The following is a 24546-nucleotide window of genomic DNA, read 5'->3' on the forward strand; positions in this document are numbered from 1 at the left end:
CGGGATGTCGTCAACAGAAAACGCCTGGAGGGGGTGAGTGCCACGAACCTCCTGCTGTTGCCTTTGCACCTGTCTCGAGTCTAAGGGACAAAATCTCACTGAGCAGCAACTGTGCACAGTTTTGTGGTATTTTTTTTTTGTTTTTCTTATAACTATATCAGTGCAGTGCCTGTGCAAAGGTCGCTTGGTCTGTGGTGCTTGCAGCTTTTTGCAGACGCGCTCATAAAAACAAATTCAGACTTGTTCCTGTGCTTCCCTGGCTCCTGAGCAGTTTTGACAGAGTTACTTTCAAAATGCTACACATTACTACAGCTGGGCCATATGGGCTGAAAATGATTTTTGCAATATTTTTAGATACAGTATTTTTAGATACAGTATATATCTTTTTTAAGCACTTAATTAATGCGAGAACTTGGAGACAGACTTGAGCATAACAAAAATTTTATTTATTTATTTTAACCAGATTCTCTCTTTAAATGTGACAATATATTAAGGATGACTATTGGTACTTACTAAATATCAGCACAATAACATTTTTGATCAATAATCATTAATGTAATTTAGACATAATGACTAATTGGGTGAAGGCAAGTTTTAAAACAAGTAAAACTGTCTGATAAGATGAGAAAAGCACATTACTTTACTGCAATGTAACCTTCAAATCGGGAAAAAACACCATTTATTCCATGTCATAATATAACAATATCCAATATCTAAGACAATATTTATATATATTTTGATACTATAAAATATCTTTATCTTGCCCAGCCCTACTCATCACTAGTTTCCCTAATTTAATGCATTACTGACTAGCCTACTTTTGTGTTTATTTATTTATTTATTTATTACAAACATGTTAATTTATATTTTTATTTATTTTCTACTTTGTGTTACTTGTAATGACTAACTGTGCGACTATGAATTATAAAATACATGAAGATCAGGTAGTTTCACAGCAGGTAATCAAAGCAACAGTTCATAACAAATCCAGTAGTGGGTGATATTGTTCAGCCTAATGAGACTCTTTTCTGATCAGCAGCGAGCATGCATGCATGTACATGCAGATGTTACCACTTTGTATTAAATTCACCCTCTTACATTGACAACAGTGAGATGATATAGAGCAGTTAGACCTTTTTAAATAAAAAATAGCCCTGGACACAGACACAGCATGCAGAGAAAGCAGCAAAGTCTGTTCATTTTGAGACGGGGGTCCCTGGGCAGCTACAACAGTTAAATACAATAGTTTCGGTTGCTAAAATTTAAATTGTCAAATTAAGATGTAAAAATTTAAGATACTTTTTTGAATTAAATAGAACATCAGTAAAATTCATCGATCAGTCAAAACATTAAGGCTCGATTGCTTGCTCGGGTTGGTAGCCCGGATGTCGCTATTTGAAAAATTTCAACTTTAACTTTTAAATCTGAATTTGACCAGTGGAATTTTAGGAACCTGTTATTTGTTTTTTGTTTATTTTTTACTCAATTTTGGGACTTGAATTTTTGAATCTGAATTTGTGAATATTGAAAAGCAACTTTTGAAATTTCACATTTTAATTTCAAGGATATTCATTCAAAACAAATAAATTAAGATGTATGGCTTTCAAAGTAAAACAGTTCAGTGCTATTAATTCAGTGATGATCTCCGATGACTGCAAATTCATTATCACCTCCGTGAAATGTTGTATATTCCTTAATTTTATGAATTTTATACACATTTTTAGCTATATTTTTATTAATATTATCTAAATGGGTTTTATTCATCTTATGTTATGCATTCTGTTCTTTTATTGTTATTTTTATCTTTAACTGGTCTTATCAAGTGGGTCTCATTCATGTGAAAAAGCATTTTATCTATTCTATTTTGATCTTCTTTCTTTGATCGGTCTTTTGTTGTAAAGCATGTTGGGCTGCATTTCTTGTACGAAAGATGCTTTACTAATAAAGATTATAATTATTATTATTATTATTATTATCCTCCCTTTATATTTTAGCAGATTGTACCCTTTCTAGTGTGTAGCTCTTATTTTTCTCATGTTTTTAACTGCTTTTATTATTAATTTTTAATCAATGTCTATCATTTTTAGTTTTTGTAAAGCACATTGTAGATTTGTTTTTTTAAAGCACTATATAACTAAAGTTTAATATTATTAACAATATAAAGTTTCAGTGGCTGTTTAAGTTCAAGTCTTTATTTCTCATATTTGCCTACATGAGTGTTGCAGCATGTTTCCTCTCAGCATTTGTTCTCAGAGGTTTGTTTTTGTGTTTCTTGGTTGTTCTCATACAGATCAATGATGCAAAACAGCTGTTCATGAGGTTAGAAGAAAAAGGCCTGCTGGACGATCATTTCTTCCTTTGTCAGCTGCTTCAAACTATCCGTCGAGCGGATCTCCTGAACCTCCTGGAGACCGACAGCAGGCAACCCGAAGACACCGACGCCCTTCCCATGCTGTCAGAATACAGGTACATGTCCAGGCAGAAAGAAATTTACTGAAACTGGAAGTTAGAGCTGCAGGAGAGCATTAAAATACGGTTTTACCGCCCAAATGTTCAGTCTGTTTCTCCTCCTCTGCTCTTCTGTCAGGGTGATGCTGTACAGAGTGTACGAGGACATGACGCTGGAAAATCTCAAAAACATGAAGTTTCTGTTGAGCAGCAAACTGGGCAGAGGACAAATTGAGACATGCAATGTGAGAACACACACACACACACACACACACACACACACACACACACACACACACACACACACACACACACACACCCATGTTTCCACACCCACTTATATAATTATGACATGAAGACTTTATTCTTTTACTTTAAGTGAAAAAAAACTTCTATCAGCCTATATTAAACTCATATTTTAAACCAGGACTATTCAACCGTATTGTTCTGAGGGCCACATTTTCAGAAAACTAAGGCCCTGGGGTCTGACCATTTTCCTAAATTATTATTCCTGTTATGTATGCACACTTGACACCACACCAAGACTTTTCTTTTGCTACATTACAGTTTACATTACTGTTTAAAACTGCTACGTATAACCTCTCATGTCTGCTCTGTGTGAACAGACGGCAGTTTGGATGCAGTTTCACTGAATTTTTGTCACATGACTGTCGGTCTCAGTCGTGTCATTCAAGGCTTCCCTGTTGCACCAAAGAAGTGCAGAATTCAGTGTTTTTTGCAAGATCTGGTTACTGTAAACAGTTTATTTGGAGCAAAATTTTAAACATTGCTAGATGTAACTTGAGTTGTATGAGTGCATGAACTGGAAGGAAAGGGAGAGGGAGCGAGACGGAGCCTGGATGATTCAAATTCAGATGTGATTCAGATTCACCTCATTTTTATCATATTAAAAACACAAAAAGAGCAAAATTCTTGGGTCTTGCCCCCTTGACCAGCACAATGTTGTCCCGCCCAATACAGTGCTATTGTGCATACATTATAAAGTGCACAGTATAAAGTGCATTACCAAAAGTGCGTTAAAGTGCAATATTAGAATAAATAATGTTTCATAAAATATTAAAATTAGTAATTGTTATTAGAACTATACTAAAACCTAATTTAAAAGACATTAAAAGCATAATAACAGACCAAGACACAGCCGCCCTGCACAGCACCTTGTTGGATTGTTGATGTGGTGAAATCAGATGCTCATATCTTAAAAAATGCAGAGTGATGATGTAGACACTTTACATACCAGACGTATATGACGCAGACCTGCCGATGCACATTTAACCCACAAAAGACCCATTTATATGAGCCAGCTGTCACTTTGACAGTGTTAGACCTCAGCTTGCATTATGCACTCAGTCTGCATCCCTGACTATTTCTGCTATTTGCGTGCGTTCATTTAACATGAATACTGGACTTTAATAGGAACGCTCACCCAACTTTTGGAATACATTTCTCTGTGAACTGATAGATTGAGATTTATTGTCCCAGAGGAAAATTAGATTTCACACCCGAAACATCACCGACACATACAGCAACATCACTATTACTGCAGCAGAAATGATCTCTAGATTTGTGCTGTAGACGTAAACGGATCCTCTGTGTGAATTACAGACTGCTCTGGATATTTTTGCCGAAATGGAAAAAAAAAGTTTACTGTCAAATACAAATCTGCATGAGCTGCATACAGCGCTGCAGGAGCTGGATCAACAGCTGGCTCTGACTGTGCAGGACTACATGAGAGGTAACAGACGCACCCACACACACAAGAACGTGCACATCTAAATGTTTTATTACCATAAACTTAATGAAATGATTGCACTCTTTTCAGGGAGAACCAGGCAGCATCAAACTACAGTAACTCCTCATGTCAGCATGGATTACCAGGTGTGTATAAGTGTGTGTTTGGTTATAGTTAATCCCATAATGAGAGAGTTTAAGTCAGGACCGAGAGTCACTGGTTTTATTCCCACAGAGGAACAACAACATGCACCAGCCAGTACAACCCAGTGTGTCCATATCTGAGACTCAGCCCAGCTGTAAGTCTGTTTCACCAAGTTTCTCACTGACTTTGCATCCATTTGAGCACGCAGTCATTGAATTATCACCCATAATGAACAGTTTTCACTGTTTTTGTTCTTTAGACGAACAAGCGAGTGTTTGCTCCGATGCAGAACCAAAGAGGGTCTCCCCCCCCGTTTCTGATCACGTAAGCTGTTCACACAAACACACATGCCTCTCATGCATTCATTCAGAATAACATTAATGTTCAGGATTTGTCTATTGTGCTCTGCAGGCAGAGTACTACGCTCTGAATCATAGCCCACATGGTTTGTGTGTGGTCATCAACAATGAGGAATTCCTGGGAAGAGAGCTGAGGAGACGAGGAGGGACTCAGGAGGATGTCAGTATGTATCTTTTTGTCTGAACTGTATTTATTTTATTTATTTAAAGGGGATATCATAGCATCTTAATGAACGTCAGTATAAAATACAAATGTAAATATCGTGGAGTTAGCGCGGCCGCTAATTTACATCCTAATTTAATTTTTTATACAACTAGGGATGCACAATTAATCAAATATTAATCAGAATCACATTTTCAGCTTCATACAATTAAACAGGGTTTCCACTGTCATGGAAAACCTGGAAAAGTCATGGAATGTCACAATCTCAGGCTCGGAAATGTCATTGGTTTAGTAAAAACCATTGAAAGTTTTGGAAAAGTGATTTTTTTTGTGTGTGTAAAAAAAATGACCAGTTACAGAAATCTTATGGCGATAACCTTCCACATTATTTAACATAATGGTGAAATTATTTTCCGTAAGTTAGTTGTTGATGTAACGGAGCTTTAATATGTGTCGGCTTCTGGCTGCATGATGTGTCATTTCGGCATCAACGTCACGCAACACAGTAGCCAACCATCGGATGTACAGTGTCAAGTAAGTTCAGATTAACTCAAACAACTTATTTGGTGCTTGGTACAAATGGAAAACTTGCATGGTTCTTATTTTCCATGACTCATACCAGAAAATTTGTTTTCTTTATAAAAAAAAAAAAAAATGGAAAAAAGGCAACAACCAACTTGGCAAGAAATGTCTCACAAATTGTGAGAAATTAGTCAAAGGTTAAGAAGAAAATGACCTTAAAATTAGTATTTAAAAGGGGTGAGAACTGTTAGAAAATAATCAGAAAACTAGAGAAAATGTCCTAAAAACTATTTAAAATCATTCTAATTATGTATTTAAAGTTATGCTATAGAAAACAAAATATTCATGTTATTTTCTTAATTTTCTACACATTTTTGTGCCATTTTCTTGTTTTTTTTTGTTATGTTTTGGGATTTCTGGCTTATTTTTTTGGCAATTTTCTTGTTGAGTTTTACTGACTTCTTGTTGTTTGGGTCATGTGTTGTGAAATTGCCGCAGAGTCTCTGCGCAGAGTGTTCAGCAGCCTCGGCTTCGATGTGGTGGTGCACAACAACTTCAGTTCAAGAGACATGCGACTGGAGCTGACAAATCTGGGCAAGAGGAGTTTTTTGGAGGAGGATGCCTTGGTGAGTAGTTGGACACACCCTCAGAGCTGTAACATCAGTGACTAATGTATAGATGTTTAGTCGTAGTTAGGGGGTGTGGTGACGACGTAATTCTTTTCCCGCAGCCTGTAAATGCTGGAAAAGTGCAGTTTTTAAACACTCAGAAGAGACACTTTTGTATTTACCAAAGGTGTGATTAAAAGTTCAGTGTGAGTATTTAGGGGGATATAATGGCACATGGCTGCTTCAAATAGTGTGTTTCTGATAGTTCTTGGACAATTGTTTTTTTTTTAACGCATAGTCAGTTGTTTGTGTACAAAATCCTCTCATGAACATATTAGCTTTTTTCTTTCCAAATCCTGTGAAGAGGGTGAAAGCAACTTAACAAGAAATGGTCCAAAAATTAGCAGTAAATTTGTAAAAAGTTATCAGAAATTTACCTGATAATAAGCAAAAAAAGTTCAAATAACCCAAAAAAGCCCTTAATTAAGTGCTAACAAAATAAACATTTAATTTAGAGAATTTGAAATATATGCCTTTTTCTTGTGTTTTGATTGGATCAAATAATTTCCAGATCATTTATTTTTCACCTTTTATGCTTTTTTTTCAGTTTGCGATACATTTCTTACCAAGTTGCTTATTATGTTTTTTCTTGTGTTTTTGAAAGAATTCAACCCATTTTTCTTGGTTTAAATGTTAGTGAAAGGCATCTGAATGTAGCACAAGGAAACGTATGTCGATCCAGGCCTTAGAGGTTTAAACTCTATTATTATTATTATTATTATTATTTATTAATAATGTGTCATTGGAAATCATATCTAAAATCCGAGCTAAAGTGAGTATGTGTAAAAACAGCGTGTCTGGCCCTGATCTCAGGTGGTATGCGTGCTGTCCCATGGAGAAAAGGAGTGCGTTTTTGGGACCGATGAGAAGCCGGTGTACTTGCGAGAACTGACGCAGCCCTTCACCAGCAAGGCAGCTCCCACTTTGGCCGGGAAGCCCAAGCTGTTCTTCATCCAGGCGTGTCAGGGAAGCGGCTACCAGAGAGGGTCCGTGCTGTGTCCCCCGATGCCACAACATGAGGAGGACACACAGAGCCTGCTGGAGGAAGACGCAGGTCGTGTGCACGGCGAGACGGTGCCTTGGGATGCCGACTTCCTGCTGGGCATGGCGACCGTGCAGGATTGCAAATCATTTCGAAACACTTCCACCGGCTCCATCTACATCCAGGAGCTGTGCAAGCAGCTGATGGAGGCCGCTCAAAGGTGAGACACGCATATATAAAGCAGGACTTAATATTTGGAGAGAACGATTCATGTTTAGAGTTAAAACTTCTGCGCATCAGCTGCATTTAAAATCTGACGTGATCCGTAACATAACACGCACTTTTTAATAGTGAAAATCTTGCATTAAATGAACATAGAATATTCCTCTTTTACCAGATCGGGGATCATAATTTAACCCTTAAGAACTGTTTGGCGCATTTTTCGTGCTTTTCATTCTTTTTTTTTTTTTTTTTTAAATAATTTTGGTTGTCTTCGTGCATATAGCATACAGTTTGGCAAGATTGTGTATTTTTGTTTAATCAGTGAATTTCCAGCTCAGCTCCTACAATAAGTCTAAAATACACTGTGGAAACTAAATAGTTACATTCAGATTGTTAAGGTCAAAAAAATGCTCCATTGAAACCCATTCAAACTGACATTTTTGATCCCACAGCCATCAGAGCAGAAAAACATGCTTTGTATTATTCTTGGGTGTCATTCTGGGCTTTTGACTTTATCATTTTTGCTATTTTCCACCTAATGTCATTTTTTATCATATTTGGTGTATGGAGAAAATAGATGCTTTTTCCACAATCAGTGTTGCTGCCACCATTAACACATCTCAGACTGTGACAATAAAAAAATCTACTTAGCATGTAGTGTATTGAAAATAATTCATTTTATGTGTTTTTTCCATCTAAAAACGTAGTGGCATCATGGCATAAACCTGGTATTGAAAGGGTTAAAATTCTTTAAATAAATCAGTATTTGATATTTATGATTTGGACTGATGTTGGTTAAAAGAAATAAGCCCAATGAAAGTAGAAAATCATGTTAATGCATAATTTTTGTGTGCACAGTGATGTGAGTGTGAGTATTTGATACTGACACAAAAAAATAATGTATAAAAAAATCAGTGTTGCTGCCAATCATTAAGGTATCCCAGGCTTTGATTAATTAAAAAAATCTACTTAGCATGTAGTATATTGATTTTGTTTTTCATCTAAAAGCATAGTGGCATCATGACAAAAAACTGGCATTTAAAGGCTTTAAATTCTAAAAGTGAATGTATATTTGACATTTGTGATTAGGACTGATATTAATTAAAAAATAAAGTCAATGAAAGTAGAAAATCGTATTAATGTATAATATTTTCTAAAGCCTGATTCTGAAGAGAAGCGATAAGAACACGTGTGTAATTTTAAGGGTTTAACAGATATGTTACTGCAGGATTTCTTTTGGTGTTTCCCAATGTATCTGCTGTGCTGCTGATTTCGGAGGGCATGATGTCGTTTTTTTAAATATACTCACAATTTGAGCAAGCTTTATGATGTGTAACGCGTTTGCTCTGTTTTGTGTGCAGCTCGGAGAACGACGACGTCCTCTCTGTGCTGACTCGTGTGAACAGGGAGGTCAGCAAAGGAGAATATTTAAACTACAAACAAATGCCTGAGCCCAAGTACACCCTCACCAAGAAGCTCGTCCTCAAGTTAGTGTGAGCTGAGAGCGACTAAGTGCAATGCTAAAAGTGTGTTTACAGTGTGTGTGACTCTGTCTGTGTGTGTGTGTGTATTTTAATCAGCTGAATGAATTTGAATGTCAGCGTCTTTGCAGAATTGTATTTCTCTTAATCCTACAAACAAAAAAAATCATCATGGTGTGTGAAATGTTACAGAGGACACACAGAGAAAATGTTTATGATGGTAAATGTGTGATTTAGAGAAAATAAACAAAAAGACGTTATTTGAAAAAGTTTCATTGTGTCAAAGTATTACAAATCACAGCGTCTGTCCCTCCGTTTATGTGTGTATGTATACAGTGTGTATATATGTCTATATATATACTGTATATATAATTATATATAGTGTATTAGGGCTGGGTAAAAAAATCGATTCATCAATGCATTGCAATATGTTTTCTGCCAATTCAATATCGATTCATAAAATCCCAAAATTAATTTAGTTTTTATTTAATAAAGAATAATGTAATGGTAAAGTAAGTTCTGGTGTCAGTTTGTTCTAAATCAATACAGCTAACGCACGCTTTATTGAACATATCAGAAGGTGTTCGAATGAATTATCTGGGTATTTCTGACATCAACACACATAACTGGATCAATATCGAATCGAATCGTGGCCCAAAGTATCGAAATTGAGTTGAATTGTGAGGTACTTGACAATACGCAGCCCTAGTGTGTGTGTGTGTGTATGTGTATGTATATGTATATATATATATATATATATATATATATATATATATATATATATATATATATATATATATACATATAATTAATATAATTATTATTTATTATCTTATTATCTATAGTATTTGACACTCAAAAATAATAATGTGTAAACTCAATGTTGCTGCTAACCACTGACATATCCCAGGCTGTGTTCATCAAAATAATAATAATCAACTTAGCAAGTTATTAGTAAATTATTCATTATTATTATTATTATTATTATTATTATTATTTCATCTAAAATAATGGTGGCATCATGACAAAAACTTGGCATTTAAAGAGTTAAAATTCTAAAAATGAATAAATCTTTAATATATATGATTAAGACGTGTGCTTTTCGAAATTAACTTAATGAAAGTAGAAGATAATGTTATGTGTTACATTGTTTAAAGCTTGTTTTTGAAAAGCGCATTTTGTGTGCGCAGCAATGCGAGTGTGTGCAATATTAAATCCTTAAGGTTTTCCAGGACTTTAACTTGTAATAGAGTACTTATACATTTTGGCTCTTTTACTTAAGTAGATCTGAGTACTTCTTCCACCTCTGCTGCAGCTTTGCTCTGTAACATGAGAAGTGCTTGTTGAAAATGAGTCAGCCAAACCCTGCAGGCTTTGTTACGCACACACGCACACGCACATGCACGCACACACTCACACACACACACACTCACACACACACACACACACAGATTCCTCTGGACTCCACCCTGCTCTTTCACTGTTCCAGGAAATGTTCTTCAGTGCTGCTTCACATCTGTCAGCTGCAGCTCGAAACAGCAGAACAGACCTGAGAACAGACACCACAGCTTCATATCGACCTGTTTACACATCCTCTTCACTTTTTTGGAGTTTTGTGTTTTCTTTGTAAACAGAGACGGCGTGGCCGACAGCAGAAGCCCCTCCAGTCTTCCCATTTTCCAGCTGGGAGTGATTACCACCAGACTGTTTCTCTCGGAGGCTTCTCTTATTTGGTAAGTTGAGCCCATTTTAAGATTTCTTTATGTTTTCATTGTGGTTTGAAGATGCCGAATTGTATTTCTTCTAGAGTTTAACATGTTTTTGGTGCTGTTGTGTTGTATTTTCTGACGGCTGACTCATGGCAGTGTGGCTCACCTGAAAAGGCTTTTTGTTGGCTGAGGTTTGGTCCTGGGTGGGTGTAGTCCGCGCGCCCTTTACACGTTTATGTTTGAACCAGCTCAGGCCGTCATCAGAAAAGCAAACTTCCAATGTTAAAGTTTAATTTATGCAGAGTTAAACTGGATGTCGCTGCTGTCTGTGAACTGTCAGAAACAGGGAAACTGTGATGGTGCACATTTTTTGTGGTTAACTGCAAACATCTCGTTTATTTACACACACACACACACACACACACACACACACACACACACACACACACACACTGGGCTGTTTGTTGGCTGCATTGCTCTCAGCCCAACCCAGAAACAGACTTTTGTTCACTGCAGACATATTTGACTTGTCACACCAGCAGAATCACAGGTGTAACCTGCAACATTCGTGATGGCTTTATTCCCAGTGTCAAAGTCAGCCAGCATGCGCGCCACCAGGGAGAGTTTTCTGCATGTGCCTCTTGATACAAACAAAAATGGCCAGAGATTGGTAAGGGCTATCTGTGCAGCTCAAAATGCAGACAAACTAAGGAAAACTGACGTTTCAAAGGCAGTTTGGATTGTAAAAATCAGTTCAGCCACTGTGGAGATATTACATGGAGGATGAAAAATGACATAATTTAAAAAATAAAATTGAATAAATACAGGAATAAATAATGAAATCAAGAAGTAATTAATTTAATATATAGAAAAATACAGACATAGATACAAAAAAATAAAAGAATAACATGCTGAAATTAAAATTAATACATAAATAAATAGTTATATCCTGAGTGTAGGACCTCCTATCACATTAGCATACAAACACAGAAATAAATAGTTGTACAAAAATACATTTAAAATATTCATTTATGTACTTTTTAAAATTTATTTATGCATTTATCTATTTATTTCTATATTTTGCAACTGTTTTATCTTCATTTGTTCTTTTATTTTTATTTTCATGCATTTGTTTATTTTTTTAATTTATTTTTACTATTATTTGTATATATTAATTTCTGTATTTTTTTCGATTCTTGTTCATATTTCTTTATATATATTTATTCCTGTGTTTATTTATACAGGTTATAAGTTCAGTTAGCACACGTTCACCTTGAATGTCACGCTGAGCTCTGTTTGAACTCTCAAACTCTCTACAGTGAAAAAGACCATTTTTTAAATTTTATTTTATTTTATTTTATTTTATTTTATTTTATTTTATTTTACTTTGTTTTGTTTTATTTTATTTTATTTTATTTTTTAAGACCAAAAGATGTTTTGTTGTTTTTATGTTTACAGAGCAACGTAACTGGCAGAAAATAGCACATAGGTAAACATTTTCATCAACAGTAAAACAAAATGGAAAAAAATGAACCAAAACAAACAATAATGAACAGACCACAAAACCCCACAAAAACAGAGAAAAAAGGACAGACACTAGGCAATATATATATATATAAGAAACCTGAAATAATAAAACACAATTACACTTCACTGGAAAGCTTAGTTTCCTCTTTATTTTAAATGCCAACATTGAACCGCATGGGCCGTATGCCGACATCACCAGCAGATATTTCCCCAAAAAAGGAATAAATAATTAAATAGAAGCCAAAATTTGATTGTGCTGATATAAACTCGGGTATAGCCCCATTGAATTTATTGTATTTTTTGCATGGAAAAATATTCAGTTTGAATAGATTTTGAATTAGTTGCCAATTAAATTTCCGTCATTTCACTTATTGATTAATCGTGTAATTTTTTCAGCTCTAAATCAGTTAATGTATTGCAAAAGAATTATGAAATAAAATTTTGGACAAGAAAAAAATAAGAGACCCTGTTATGCTCTTCCCAGAATTACTCTTTTTTGACCTAATAATTTTCAGACAGTCCCCAGAGATGATCTGCTGACCTTTACTTTACTGTGGACGGACACAATAACAGAAACATGTAAGAAAAAACTTAATTAAATTCATAAAGATCATAAAGAAGTCCACGGTTGTAAACAAATGCAGAAGTACATGATTTTGAAAGAATTTTTGAAAAGTCATGATGACGAAAGCCAAAAACAGGTAGACTGTTTTTCTGTTAATATTGCTGACGGTCTACTACTGTTTACAAAGATAAGAATTTTGGGTTATTTACTCCACAGCAGCCTTCCTGAAATCAAAACCTCAGACAGTCAACAAAAGTAAAAGTTAAAATCTTTGTCGAACCGGTTCACACTGTTGCTGTCCTTTAAGGTGTCGCATGATTGTTTTGACATCTTTTAGGGCCTTGCTGTCAGTGACGCGTGAAGATATGAGGAACTGCAGTTTGTGTTATTTATTGAGATTTATTTATCCTCAGGGACACCGAGCAACATCTCAATCTCAATCCGCCAAAAGGCTCTTTTTTTTTTTAACTGTTGACACTCGGCCTAATGTTAACCCCTTTGGAACCGGAGCAAATGGGCTTAATGTCTTTGAAAAACATGGAAGGAAGGCAGTGAGCAACTTAAAAAGAAATGGCCCCAAAAATTAGAAAGATATTAGTGAAAAAATGAGAAGAAAAGAAAGAAAAGGACCTCAAAATAACCACCCCCTCCCAAAAAAACCCCATAAAAAGTCATAAATAAAAATAAATTGTTAAAATTATTGATTATTAGCTTAATCACCCCCCCCCAAAAAAAAACATAAAATATATGCAAAATGTTGCTGTGAGCTTTGACTGAGGAAAAACACATTTGGTTTTGTTTGAAATAAGCAAAGTTTTTATATCGTTTAAATTTCAAATGTTCCATTAAATTCTTAAGGACCACTGAATAATTGTTATGTGTATATATATGTATATATATATATATATATATATATATATAGAGAGAGAGAGAGAGAGAGAGAGAGAGAGAGAAATATATATGAGTTGCAACCACTTTAGAAAATTATGATTATTTTTACTTTACTTTTTCAAGGCCGTTGATTTCCAAGATTTTGTAAGTAAGATCAACTTTTCGTATTTTACCCTGAGTGTGCACAGACTGTACTTTGCGTCTGTGGTTAGGCTGCTTGGACGTAAACAAACTTTTTGTCAAATCTCCGCAGCGCTGACTCAGAGCCGGGATGGCGATGACGAGTGTTTGTTTATTGATGATGATAAGTAATAATGTTTGAAATCAACTTGAGCTGCCGGCTTGAATTTCTCACAACTGGTCTGTCAACCCTCTCGGCACTTTCTAAATGTGAGCGCTCCTCCTGGAGAGTCACACCCTCCTGCTCAAACACCGCCGCGGACCGAGTCCCGGTGACCGAGGCAGCGATGGGCTCTGTGGCTCCGTCTGTGACTGCAGATGCTCTGAGGCACTTTTTCCATTTCGGTGTTTTCTGTCCGGTTGCCTGGTGCTGTGGATGTGATGTAATGGCAGCACGAGGTGGAGCCAGCTCTTGAATTCCTTCACTGTGCGTATTCCCCAAAAAAGCCCCAGTGAGTAAATAAGTCATCAGTGGTAGAAACACAGGCTCAGTCTGTTTAATGCGACGGCTTCGTTTTTTGTTCTGATATTGTAACGAGTCAAAGATCATCTGCAAAATGTGTAAATCCATTTTGTGTGAAATGGTGTTTAAAATCTAAATGATTCAGGTTGTTAAAGCGAGTTAATTCGGTTGGTAAATTATCCTGTAAAAGTACCGCAGCTCTTTTATTGTAGGAACATGAAATAGTTTGGCCATATGTGACGGCGGTGTGTGTGTGTGTGTGTGTGAGAGGTTTATTATTAGAAATTTCCCTCAGACACACTTGTGGTGATCCCTGAGCCTGTGGTGGTTTTTGAGAACCACATTTCTGAGCAGAACCACATGTTCACTTTAACCTGATACAACCCCAAAGGTGTTCTTTAAAGGGACTGTTCACATTGTTTTTTTTGGGTTTTTTTAGTGGGGTTGTATGAGGTTTTTGTCCACAGTCTGTGTATTAGGTGGTGGTTGAAACACACGCAGTTTTTTAGCCACCAAAACAATCAGTTTGAGTTTAAGTGCAGATACATTTAGAATATTTTTACTGCTTTAATTTACCATCAGACTTCCCTTTTTGATCAGACTTCATTCAAAAAAGTGATTTGACATCGCTGAAAACAGGAGCTGCTACTTCTGCAAAGTAAAATCAGAGAGACAGCGTGCATTCAGATGTAAAGGTTTCAGTTCCCCACATCTGAAAATGCAATCTGACAGCGAGGTTAAAGTGGCGAAAATATTTCAATATATATTTTGAAGGTTATTTGTATGAGGCACTTATCCATAGTCAGTGTATTAGCTACAGTAGATGGCGGTCGGCGCGTCCACAGTTTGGAGAAGCAGCAGCACGTTCCCTGGTGTTGGTTGAGTGTAATACATACATTTTTTTATTAATTAATTGTATTTGCAATTATTAAAATAAAAAGCAGATTCAGATAATCAGCAAAATGCCAAATATCTGCTCCGACAATCGACCAGACCGATGATCTGTCGACTTCCACATAAAACCAATGTGAAAACATCCTGATCTTTATGAATTTAATGAAATGCTTTTTAAATTTTTGTAACATGTTTCTGTTATTCTGTCCATCCACAGTAAAGTTAGGCTCAGTAGATTATCTTTAGGGACTGCAGGAAAATTATTAGGCAGAAAAAGAGAAGGGTAGTCTGTCTTTTTTGGGGAGAGCAGAAGACGGTCTCTTCATTTTCTTGTCCTAAATTTCTATTTTATTCCAGGCTTACAAGCATCTCACAACAAAACAATCCAGACTGATAAATCGAAGTACAAATTAAAATAAGTATTTTGATTTTGGGTTTAACTGTCCCTTTAAGGCCCCACTCACAGTGACTCAGAGATAAGCTGAAATTTTCAGATAATATCGGGCGCGACAAGGTGTTTGTTATGTTTGTTCACTCTCTGTTATCAGATTTTTCACATTGAAGTATGAAACAAAGCTGACCTGATTTTTCTGCAACTTTCCTCCTCACAGGTGAAATGTCCAGGTCAGACTACCCTCCAGGGTACGATGACGCCCGGGGACCGCTGTATCAGCCTCAGGGGGGGAATTACCCGCCGCCCCCTGCGTACGGCTTCCCCGGCTTCGGCGGTCCCCAGCCGGGCCAGCCCTCTGCTCCCTACCCCAGCGGTCCCAACGCCCCCATGTATCCCGGCCAGCCGGGCGGCTATCCCGGCCAGCCGGGCGGCTATCCCGCCGGCCCGTACCAGGGACAGCCTCACCATGGGGGGCCTCCAGGAGGCGGCTACCCCGCTCCCCCGCCCATGCCTCCTGTCATGCCACCGCCCATGCCATCAGACATCCTGACCTCTGGTAAAACACAGACCGTTCGTCATCAGTGTGTTTTCTGACTAATTCATTAACATTAAAACAAAAACGTATTTGAAGTGTCGAGTTTGAACTTTACGGAGGGTGAGGAAGTTTTACAGGCCGCTTCCCAGAGAAGAGTCTGAACTGCAGCTAAAGACATGGCAGATGTGGCAGGTGGTTTAGCTCTGTTGGTTAGAGTGCTTCACTATAAAACATAGTGTCACCAGTTCAAATCCTGTTCAGTTCACATTTATTTTATAAGCTTTGTAAGATTTGGCTGTCCAAACCACGGACTATTTTCTGCGTGCTTTGTCTCTAAGTGTTATTTGGATTATTTCTAAGAGTGTTTCAGGTTTTGAGATTTAAATTTATCCAGTAGTTTTTGAAGACTGCTGTCCACACGTCAAATAGAACGTCGAAATTTTTAAACCTGTTGGGAGATTTAGCTCAGTGGGTTAGTGTGCTAACCTTTACATCATGAGATCACAAGATCAAGTCTTGTTCTGGTTGATGACCTTTACAAGCATTGTAAGTTTCAGCTTTTCAAACCACAGATAATTTTCTGCCTTCTTTTTCCCTCTAAGTGTCATTTGGAGTGTTTCAGGTTTTTAAATTGAGTTTTAAAGTCTGCTTTCCAAACAAGAGTGTGAAAGAAAACAATGCAAACTGTTTGTAATGTGAAGAGCTTTAGCTCAGTGGGTTAGAGCACTTGACTGCTGACCATAAGGTCATGAGTTCAAAACCCACCCAAGGCTCAGATATTTTAATATTGAAACATGTCATTACTCTCTGACTGACAACGTATTATTACATCACAGTTTCTAAACTATCTCATATTTAACTTAGATATTTCTTAACTGATACTTGATTTTGACAGACGCATCTGCCGATACTGGTTTTACCTGTTTTGGGACAACTTCACCTGATTTATTGGCCAAAATGATATATCACTCAACTTTACGTGTCTTAAAATGTTCTGTAATATCACAATCAGTGTCTAAACTGTATGAATCTACAGTCAAATTATATTTTTAATGGCAAAAATTAAATATTGGCTGATATATCTGTCAGCTCTGTTGATATAAGGGTCATATGTTGTTGAAACAGAAAATTCAGTATCGGCAGTGACGTCTGTCGAAAAATAGACTGATATATGAGTCAGGCCGATATTCCTAGATTTCGACAGACGCATCTGCCGATACTGGTTTTACCTGTTTCGGGACAACTTCACCTGATTTATCGGCTAAAATGATATATCACTCAACTTCACGTGCCTTAATTTGGCTGTAGATTCATACAGTTTAAACACTGATTGTGATATCGCAGAACAAATGGTATTTTATGGCAAAAATAAAATACAATATTTGCTTATATATTTGTCAGCTCTGCTGATATAAGGGTCATATGTTGTTGAAAGGGAAATTTCAGTATCGGCAGTGACGTTTGTCGAAAACTCCACTGATCTATGAGTCAGGCCGATATTCCTAGATTTCAACAGACGCATCTGCCGATACTGGTTTTACCTGTTTCAGGACAACTTCACCTGGTTTATCTGCCAAAACGATATATTACTCAACTTTACGTGCCTTAATTTGTTCTGCAATATCACACTCAGTGTCTAAACTGTATGAATCTACAGTCGTATTATATCTTATGGCATAAATAAAATAAAATAATGGCTAATATCTGTCTACTCTTCTGATATAAGGGACATATGGTGTTGAAACGGAAATTTCAGTATCGGCAGTGACGTCTGTTGAAAACTAGACTGATATATGAGTCAGGCCGATAATCTACTAAGTTCTTTGCAGAGAAAATTCAGTATTCAGAATATAAAAATTCAGGAGACAAGGAGAAAATTGTGTGTTTTTGAACTGTTTTAAGTGTTCGTTGTAAGGTGTGTCATCGATGAAGTACCGGACTTATTTGTTTCAGGACTTCTCCCTGTTGTCCAAGACCTAAGGGACGATCATCCCCTTTTATCCAGACTCGGGCTAGGCTGTGTTGTGCTAAATTTCTGACTGTCCTATTCCAGGCCCTTACTTTCTGCTTTCTGTCCTTTCTATTTGCCCTGGTCTTATTCCTGTTTTCACCTCATATACTCTCATCCCCTACCTCCATCTTCACTCAACTTCCTGTCTCTCAACTTAACTTGTTGTAACTTGACTGACCTTCCTGTCTCTCAACCCAACTTCCTGTTTCTCAACTCAACTTCCTGTCTCTCAACTTAACTTGTTGTAGCTTGACTAACCTTCCTGTCTCTCAACCCAACCGACTGTAACTTGACTGACTTTCCTGTCTCTTAACTTCTTGTATCCCCCAACTTCCTGTCTCTTGACCGTCCTTCCTGTCTCTCAACCTAAGCTCGTGTATTCGATGTTCACTTTAGCTCTTTAAAGTCTTCAAAAGTCACCTGTATCAGACAAGACTTGAACCAGCAACCTCTGGCACCCTAACCATCTGATTTACCCACAGAGCCAAACCTCCAGACACTCTGTGTTTTCGACGTTCCCTTTAGCTCAGTATCGGCAGTGACGTCAGTCAAACACTCAACTCATACACAAGTCACGCCGATAACCAGCTAAGTTCTTGGCGGGAAAAATTCAGTATTCAGTCAATGAAAATTCAGGAGACAATTGTGTTTTTTAACCGTGTTTGTTGCAAGGTGCGTCATCGAGGACTTATATCAGCAGAGCAGGCAGATATATCAGCTGATATTTTACTTCATTCGTGCCATAAAAGTCAAATGTTACCTGTTCCAGATAAGACTCGAACAGGTAACCTCATGCACATTAACCACTTGATTTACCCACTGAGCCAAACTTCTTTACAAGTTTTTGATGTTAAAAAAAAGAGAGCGGCATCAATTTTATCATCCAGTGCACAGCAAGACAGAGAATAAGAGGTTTTTTTTTTTTTTTTTTTATGAAAAAAAAATGAAACCATGACTTTGCGCTTTGCTGCAGGGTGACGTGTTTCCTGTTGGTCTTTGTGGTCATGCTCATATTTCTTATCTGCTGATGACAGGTGATGGGTTTGCGGCGAGCGGCAGCGGTTGGGACAGTCTGAGCATCCGGCATGCTTTCATCAGGAAGGTAAAACACACTTGTCACACAAAGTTACCAGTTTGAGTCTGTCATGTATCAGCATTGTTTTGGCATCAGAGTGCAAAGAGAGAAAAATAAGGTGTAACTTCCCCTTTCTCCCTTTTGCAAATTCAGAGAGTATCCTTTTGACGCTGTACAAGGTGTCATAAAAATGATTTAAAAATTTTATAGGACAATATGTTATATGACAATGTATAAAATGTCATAGTAAACTGTCAAGAAAATGACTTTTGAATGAGACAAAGTATAGCATGTTGACAAAAATCGTAAAAAAAAAAAGTCAGTATAGCACGGCACCAGGAGAAAAAATGCAAGAGTGAAGTATGTTGCAAATAAAATAAAGCACCATAATATAGTGTGTGGTAAAAAATAAAAACATCATAGTATACTATGTCGTTTAAAAATCATAAAAATATATTGGTAAAACAAACAGTAAAAACATTATAGTATAGCATGTCATAAACAAAATAAAAAACATAAAAATGCCATAGTCTTAGTCATACATCATAATATAGTATGTAGTTAATAAAATCATAAAAATATTATAGTATTATATGGTTTCAAAAGATGAGAAATTTTATGGTGTACTGTGTGTGGAAAAACTAATAAAATTGTCGCAGTTAAGCATGTTGTTAAAAAAAATCAAAAAATTTCATTGGATAATATGTCAAAAAAAGTGATAGTGTAGTGCATCATTAAAAAATTCATATAAAGATTCATGACATAGTATATTGTAAAAATAATAAAAGTCATAGAATAGAATCTTGTCAAAAAAATTATAAAAGTGTCATAATATAGTATGTCATCAAAAATTTGATTTAAAAACTCATAGTATAGTATGTTGTAAAAAAAAATAAATAATCATATAGTATGTAAAAATAAAAATCAATTAAAAAAGTTATAATACAGTATGCCATAAAAAAATACAAAATGGTCAGTATAGTATGTCGGAAAAATATCGTTAAAAAAACTCACAGTACAATATGTTGTTGTTTTTTAAGTTATAGTTTTATTTGTTAAAAATAAAATAATCAATAATATCATGTGTTTTTCAGGTGTATTTGATTCTGGCTGCTCAGCTCCTCGTCACCACAGCCATCGTGGCCATATTCACGTTTGTGTGAGTGTCCAGTGTGCGCTTTGTGTGCCTGTTTGTATTCATGTCTGTGTGTCACACTGTCGTTTAACTCTTCCTCCGTCTCTCACAGCGAACCCGTCAGATTTTTCGTACAGCGAAACAAAGCTGTCTACTGGACTTCATAGTGAGTCTCACTCTGTCTTAAAAATGCTTCAGAGGAATCTAAAATGAAAGTGCATCAGCATATTCACCTCTGCGTTTTGGTGTTTCAGTGCCGTGTATATCGTCACCCACCTTGTGCTGGTCTGCTGCAAGGGCCCCCGGTGAGTGTGGCTGCTCGGTTTTACGAAGAATATTTGCACAAAAAAATACTCCTAAAACTGCATTTAATGTTGTCATAACTCTGTGTTTGCAGGAGGAAGTTCCCGTGGAACGTCATCCTGCTGTCAGTCTTTGTAAGTCAGGGTCTTTGTTTGTTTGTTGGACTGCTACATTGCTGCTTTTCTGCGTGCAGATTTCCATCAACCTGCGCTCGTATTATCTTAATGCTTGAAGTCTGACTCTATTACTGAACAGTGAGTCACCACAAATGACCCGGGCTGCGTTTGCATGCTGCATTTTGATATGTTGATTTCCACGTTTTATCAGCTCTGTGCACAAAAGGTCTCCATGTGTTACATCATAGATGGTTTTTGTTTAATTTTGTCGTGGTCACTGAAAGATATTTTTTTAATTATTTAGTCTTAATCACAAGAATATATGTTAAGATGTTGCAGTGATGTTATTATGTGAAATAGAAAAAATAAATAAAAACATCATAGTTTAGTATATCATCAAATAAATCATAAAAAGTCATAGTATAGGAAACATTAAAAAGTCAAGAGCATAGTATGCCCTCAAAAAAAGGAAAAAATCATAAAAATGTAAAAGTAAAATATGACTTTGAAAAGAGGCCATAGCATAGTACGTGGTAAAAACACAATCATAAAAATTTCATAGTATAGTATGACACAAAAAATAAACAAAAAAACAGTCATATGGTAGTATGTTGTCAAAAAAAATGTTATAGTATAGTATGTTGCAAAAAATAAACCAGGTAAGTATGTTAAATAGAATCATAGGATAATATGCAAAAAAAGTGTTTTAAAAATGCCATAACATAGTGCCGCGCAAAAAAATCATAAAAACGTTGCAGTATATAGTATGTCATCAAAAATATTTCCAAAAACTTCACAGTGCAGTTTATCCTAAAACATAATAAAGTCATAGTAGTGTATGATGTAAAAGAGAATCACAAACATCACAAAAAATTAATGAAACATCATAGTATAGCATGTTGTAAAAATCATTTTGAAAAAAAAAAAAATAATGTAATAGTATAGTGTGTCATTCAAAAAAAACCTAAAAAATGTTAATTATTAAAGAGGAACTTTCCTTATTTCTGCGTATTTTTCTGTCAAGCCCTTTTACAGCTTCTAATCAGACGTTTCGGACAGTTACAGGATTTTTTTTTCTTTTCTAATGTTTTGCTGTGACTGTTTTTTGTTTTGTTTTTTAGGATAAACAAACTTTTTTTTTTTAACAGACCCTGGCTTTGTCCTACATGACTGGATCCATTTCCAGGTACAAAAAAAGAATCTCATACATACATACAAGTATTAATATGTACACATTCGATTTGTTTCCCTCTGAATTAACTTTGTGTCTCTGTTTTCAGTTACTACGATACAAAAGCAGTGTTTCTGGCTATGGGGATCACTGCCGTCGTCTGCATCGCCGTCACCGTCTTCTGCTTCCAGACAAAGGTGGGCTGTGAGTGCTTATCGGTTTCAGATGGGAGCAGTGTATTTGTGCGGTCACACGTGTATTAACCGGTGTATTAACTCTTTCTAGGTGGACTTCACAAAGTGCCAGGGCCTTTTCTGCGTCCTGGGGATCGTCGTGTTTGTGGTCGGCATCATTACAACTATTGTGCTGTCATTCAAATATGTGAGTAAAAGCTGATGGGAACAAAACGCGCCTTTTCAAGTTGGTGTCATTGTAGAATTATAGTATGATGTTTTTGGGCGATTTTCGACGAAATACTACAGTATGACTTTATACATCCTACAATATGACTTTTTATGCCATTTTGGAAGACACACTAAACTATGACTTTTTCATGTGATTTTGGACGACATGCTATAGTTTGACTTTTTGGTGATATTTTGAACGACATACCATAATATGACTTTTTGGTGATATTTTGGCCAGCATACTATAGTATGACTTTTTGGTAATATTTTGGACGGCATACCATAATACGACTTTTTGGTGATATTTTGGATGACTTGAGATAGTATGACTTGTTTATGCGATTTTGGACATCATGCTAACATGCTACAGTGACTTATGCAAATTTAAACAAGAAACTGTGGTTTGACTTTGATCTACACCAATTTTGTACCACATGCTTTAGTGTATGTATATACATATATATATATATATATACACATATATATGTATATATAATGAATGTTTGTTTCACAGATTCCGTGGCTACACATGCTTTATGCAGCTATTGGAGCCATAGCCTTTACTCTTGTAAGTATTTTACTCCATAAAATAAAAATCCACTTCTAAAGGCTGTTTTATGTGGTTTTTAATATTCTGAATGTTTCTCATGTCTCTCGTAGTTCCTGGCGTACCACACGCAGCTGCTGATAGGAAACAGGAAGCACTCCATCAGCCCAGAGGAGTACGTGTTCGCCGCGCTCTCCATCTACGTCGACATCGTCCAGATCTTCCTTTTCCTCCTGCAAATCATCGGTGCTTCGTCCAAATAAGTACACGACCAACTTGGGTCTGCCAGACACTACTCCGTACTTTTTTAAAAACCTTTTCGCTTCGTTTTCAGTCAGAATACGTTTATAAAACCATGATGCACTCTGGTGAAAATGTCATAAGGGCTGAATTTGAGATTTTGTAATAGGTTCGTCCTATGCACAAAATAATGCACTTTTTCTGAAAAATATGTCTATATCTGTATTTAACAACTTATCGGTGGAGAAAAAACACAATATTAATACAGCAAATACCTATAGATGCTGGAATGCCAGTTGCAACATGTACTCACCTTTGCTGGACTTCAGTTAAGGCAGACAGTGTCTTAACATTTTTCTCTCTATGTAAATCTATTCATGAACTTATGCCCCTCTGTGTAAATGTTGGTAAAATGGGCAAATGTGTGTATTTTAATGTTAAAACTCCACTTTGCAAGTAGAGGCTGGCGCTGGAGTACAGAAAGGGGGGTGGACAATACTCCAAAATTTGGTTTCTATCCAATATGAAGTCATTTCAAGCCCAGGATGATGATACCCATATTTATACTTGCTGATTGTTTAATATGTGTTGTTATATTTGTAACTATATACAATCTACTTCACTACAGTGCCTTCACAATGACAATGTTTCTGAGATTAGATTTTAAGAAGTACAGGGCTATATACACTCCACAAACTTTTATAGTTTTGTTACATAACTGTCTGTGTATTTTCTTGTGTTACAGTTGGACTCAGAGTGCCAGCAGGGTGAGTTTTTCCACACCAGATAACACAATCAGTGCCTTGGTGTTCCTGGAAGTCAGTGAGTTCCAGCTAATTTGGCATTGTTCAAAAGCTCCTAAATCAGCGTTTCCCAAACCTCTCCTCAAGAACCAGCACTCCTGCATGTTTTAGATCTGTCCCTGCTGCAACACAGCTGACTCAAATGAAAGCCAAGCAACTTCAGGAGTTCATAATGACTTGATCATTTGAATCAGCTGAGGTGGAGCAGGGATAGATTTTAAAAAAAGCAGGACTAGTGGTACTCGAGGAGAGATTTGGGAAATGCTGTCCTAAATGCAAAACCCCACCCTGCTGGCCCTCTGCACATGATCACAGTTCAGTACAACCTTTAAAAACAACTAAGGTAGACATTTTTAATCTGCACAAACTGTCACTGTGGTGTATGGGTTTGTATATATACATATCAGTGATTAGGAAAATTTGTTTGCCTTTTCGTATCAAATAAACATTTGAATTTGAGTTTTGACGTATGGTTAATCTGCAGTCATACCAGTGATGATTCTTCTTTATCTACTTGGAAAATAATGAAAATACATTTGTCATCGCTATTTTGAACTCAAGCTCGTTAAGTTCTCCTCAGAAATCAGTCTTTGATGCAGATGAGCTACTGTCAGCCCGACACGAACATCACTGGTCCACTTTGACATTCTGTGTGTGATGGCTGTAGCGACTGCCGTCATATTCACCCTCGTTTGACCTTTTCATTCTCTGTCGAATCTTTAGCTGCTTCAGTCTGTTCTTGTCCACTTCTCTCTTGGTCAGGAGAAAGCCGATGATACCTGCAGGGAGGCCAATCATCCTGAAGGGGGAATATTGATTATCATGGTAATTATTTTACTCA

General features: G+C 36.5%; 3 protein-coding genes across 4 annotated transcripts in view; 2 read left to right on the forward strand and 1 right to left on the reverse strand.

The window, feature by feature from the left end:
* Nucleotides 1-9008, forward strand: part of casp8 (caspase 8, apoptosis-related cysteine peptidase) — a 10375-nt gene extending 1367 nt beyond the window's left edge. For both annotated transcript variants that reach the window (XM_042497654.2, XM_042497655.2), the window contains exons 2-12: nucleotides 1-33; nucleotides 2291-2466; nucleotides 2588-2693; nucleotides 4072-4201; nucleotides 4289-4344; nucleotides 4433-4496; nucleotides 4602-4666; nucleotides 4754-4865; nucleotides 5885-6012; nucleotides 6868-7256; nucleotides 8620-9008. The exon at nucleotides 1-33 is cut by the window's left edge. In XM_042497654.2, the coding sequence (XP_042353588.2) occupies nucleotides 1-33; nucleotides 2291-2466; nucleotides 2588-2693; nucleotides 4072-4201; nucleotides 4289-4344; nucleotides 4433-4496; nucleotides 4602-4666; nucleotides 4754-4865; nucleotides 5885-6012; nucleotides 6868-7256; nucleotides 8620-8755 (1395 nt within the window). In that variant the 3' untranslated portion in view covers nucleotides 8756-9008. The remainder of the gene's footprint in view (nucleotides 34-2290; nucleotides 2467-2587; nucleotides 2694-4071; nucleotides 4202-4288; nucleotides 4345-4432; nucleotides 4497-4601; nucleotides 4667-4753; nucleotides 4866-5884; nucleotides 6013-6867; nucleotides 7257-8619) is intronic.
* A 1161-nt stretch (nucleotides 9009-10169) lies between these two features.
* tmbim1a (transmembrane BAX inhibitor motif containing 1a) lies at nucleotides 10170-23061 on the forward strand. The gene is made up of 12 exons (XM_042497969.2): nucleotides 10170-10472; nucleotides 15580-15918; nucleotides 18943-19010; nucleotides 20078-20142; nucleotides 20231-20284; nucleotides 20373-20423; nucleotides 20516-20555; nucleotides 21686-21723; nucleotides 21818-21905; nucleotides 21994-22089; nucleotides 22630-22683; nucleotides 22776-23061. The coding sequence occupies exons 2-12, from the start codon at nucleotides 15585-15587 to the stop codon at nucleotides 22923-22925; spliced, it is 1038 nt and encodes a 345-aa protein (XP_042353903.1). The 5' UTR covers nucleotides 10170-10472; nucleotides 15580-15584; the 3' UTR covers nucleotides 22926-23061.
* A 401-nt stretch (nucleotides 23062-23462) lies between these two features.
* The window catches only part of LOC121951588 (uncharacterized), a 32930-nt gene continuing 31846 nt past the window's right edge, over nucleotides 23463-24546 (reverse strand). Inside the window, exon 3 of the mRNA XM_042497970.2 lies at nucleotides 23463-24504. Coding sequence (XP_042353904.1) covers nucleotides 24333-24504 — 172 coding nt within the window. The 3' untranslated portion in view covers nucleotides 23463-24332. The remainder of the gene's footprint in view (nucleotides 24505-24546) is intronic.

This window comes from Plectropomus leopardus, chromosome 12 (assembly GCF_026936395.1).
Source record: "Plectropomus leopardus strain MGB_pleo_1.0 chromosome 12, ASM2693639v1, whole genome shotgun sequence".
Lineage (NCBI taxonomy): Eukaryota > Metazoa > Chordata > Actinopteri > Perciformes > Serranidae > Plectropomus > Plectropomus leopardus.

Excerpts from the sequence above, each read along its gene's own strand:
- tmbim1a (XM_042497969.2), top strand. The coding sequence starts at position 15,585 with ATGTCCAGGTCAGACTACCCTCCAGGGTACGATGACGCCCGGGGACCG. Across the intron at positions 21,906-21,993 it reads TCTTCTGCTTCCAGACAAAG|GTGGACTTCACAAAGTGCCA; the intron begins GTGGGCTGTGAG and ends AACTCTTTCTAG. Across the intron at positions 22,684-22,775 it reads GAGCCATAGCCTTTACTCTT|TTCCTGGCGTACCACACGCA; the intron begins GTAAGTATTTTA and ends TGTCTCTCGTAG.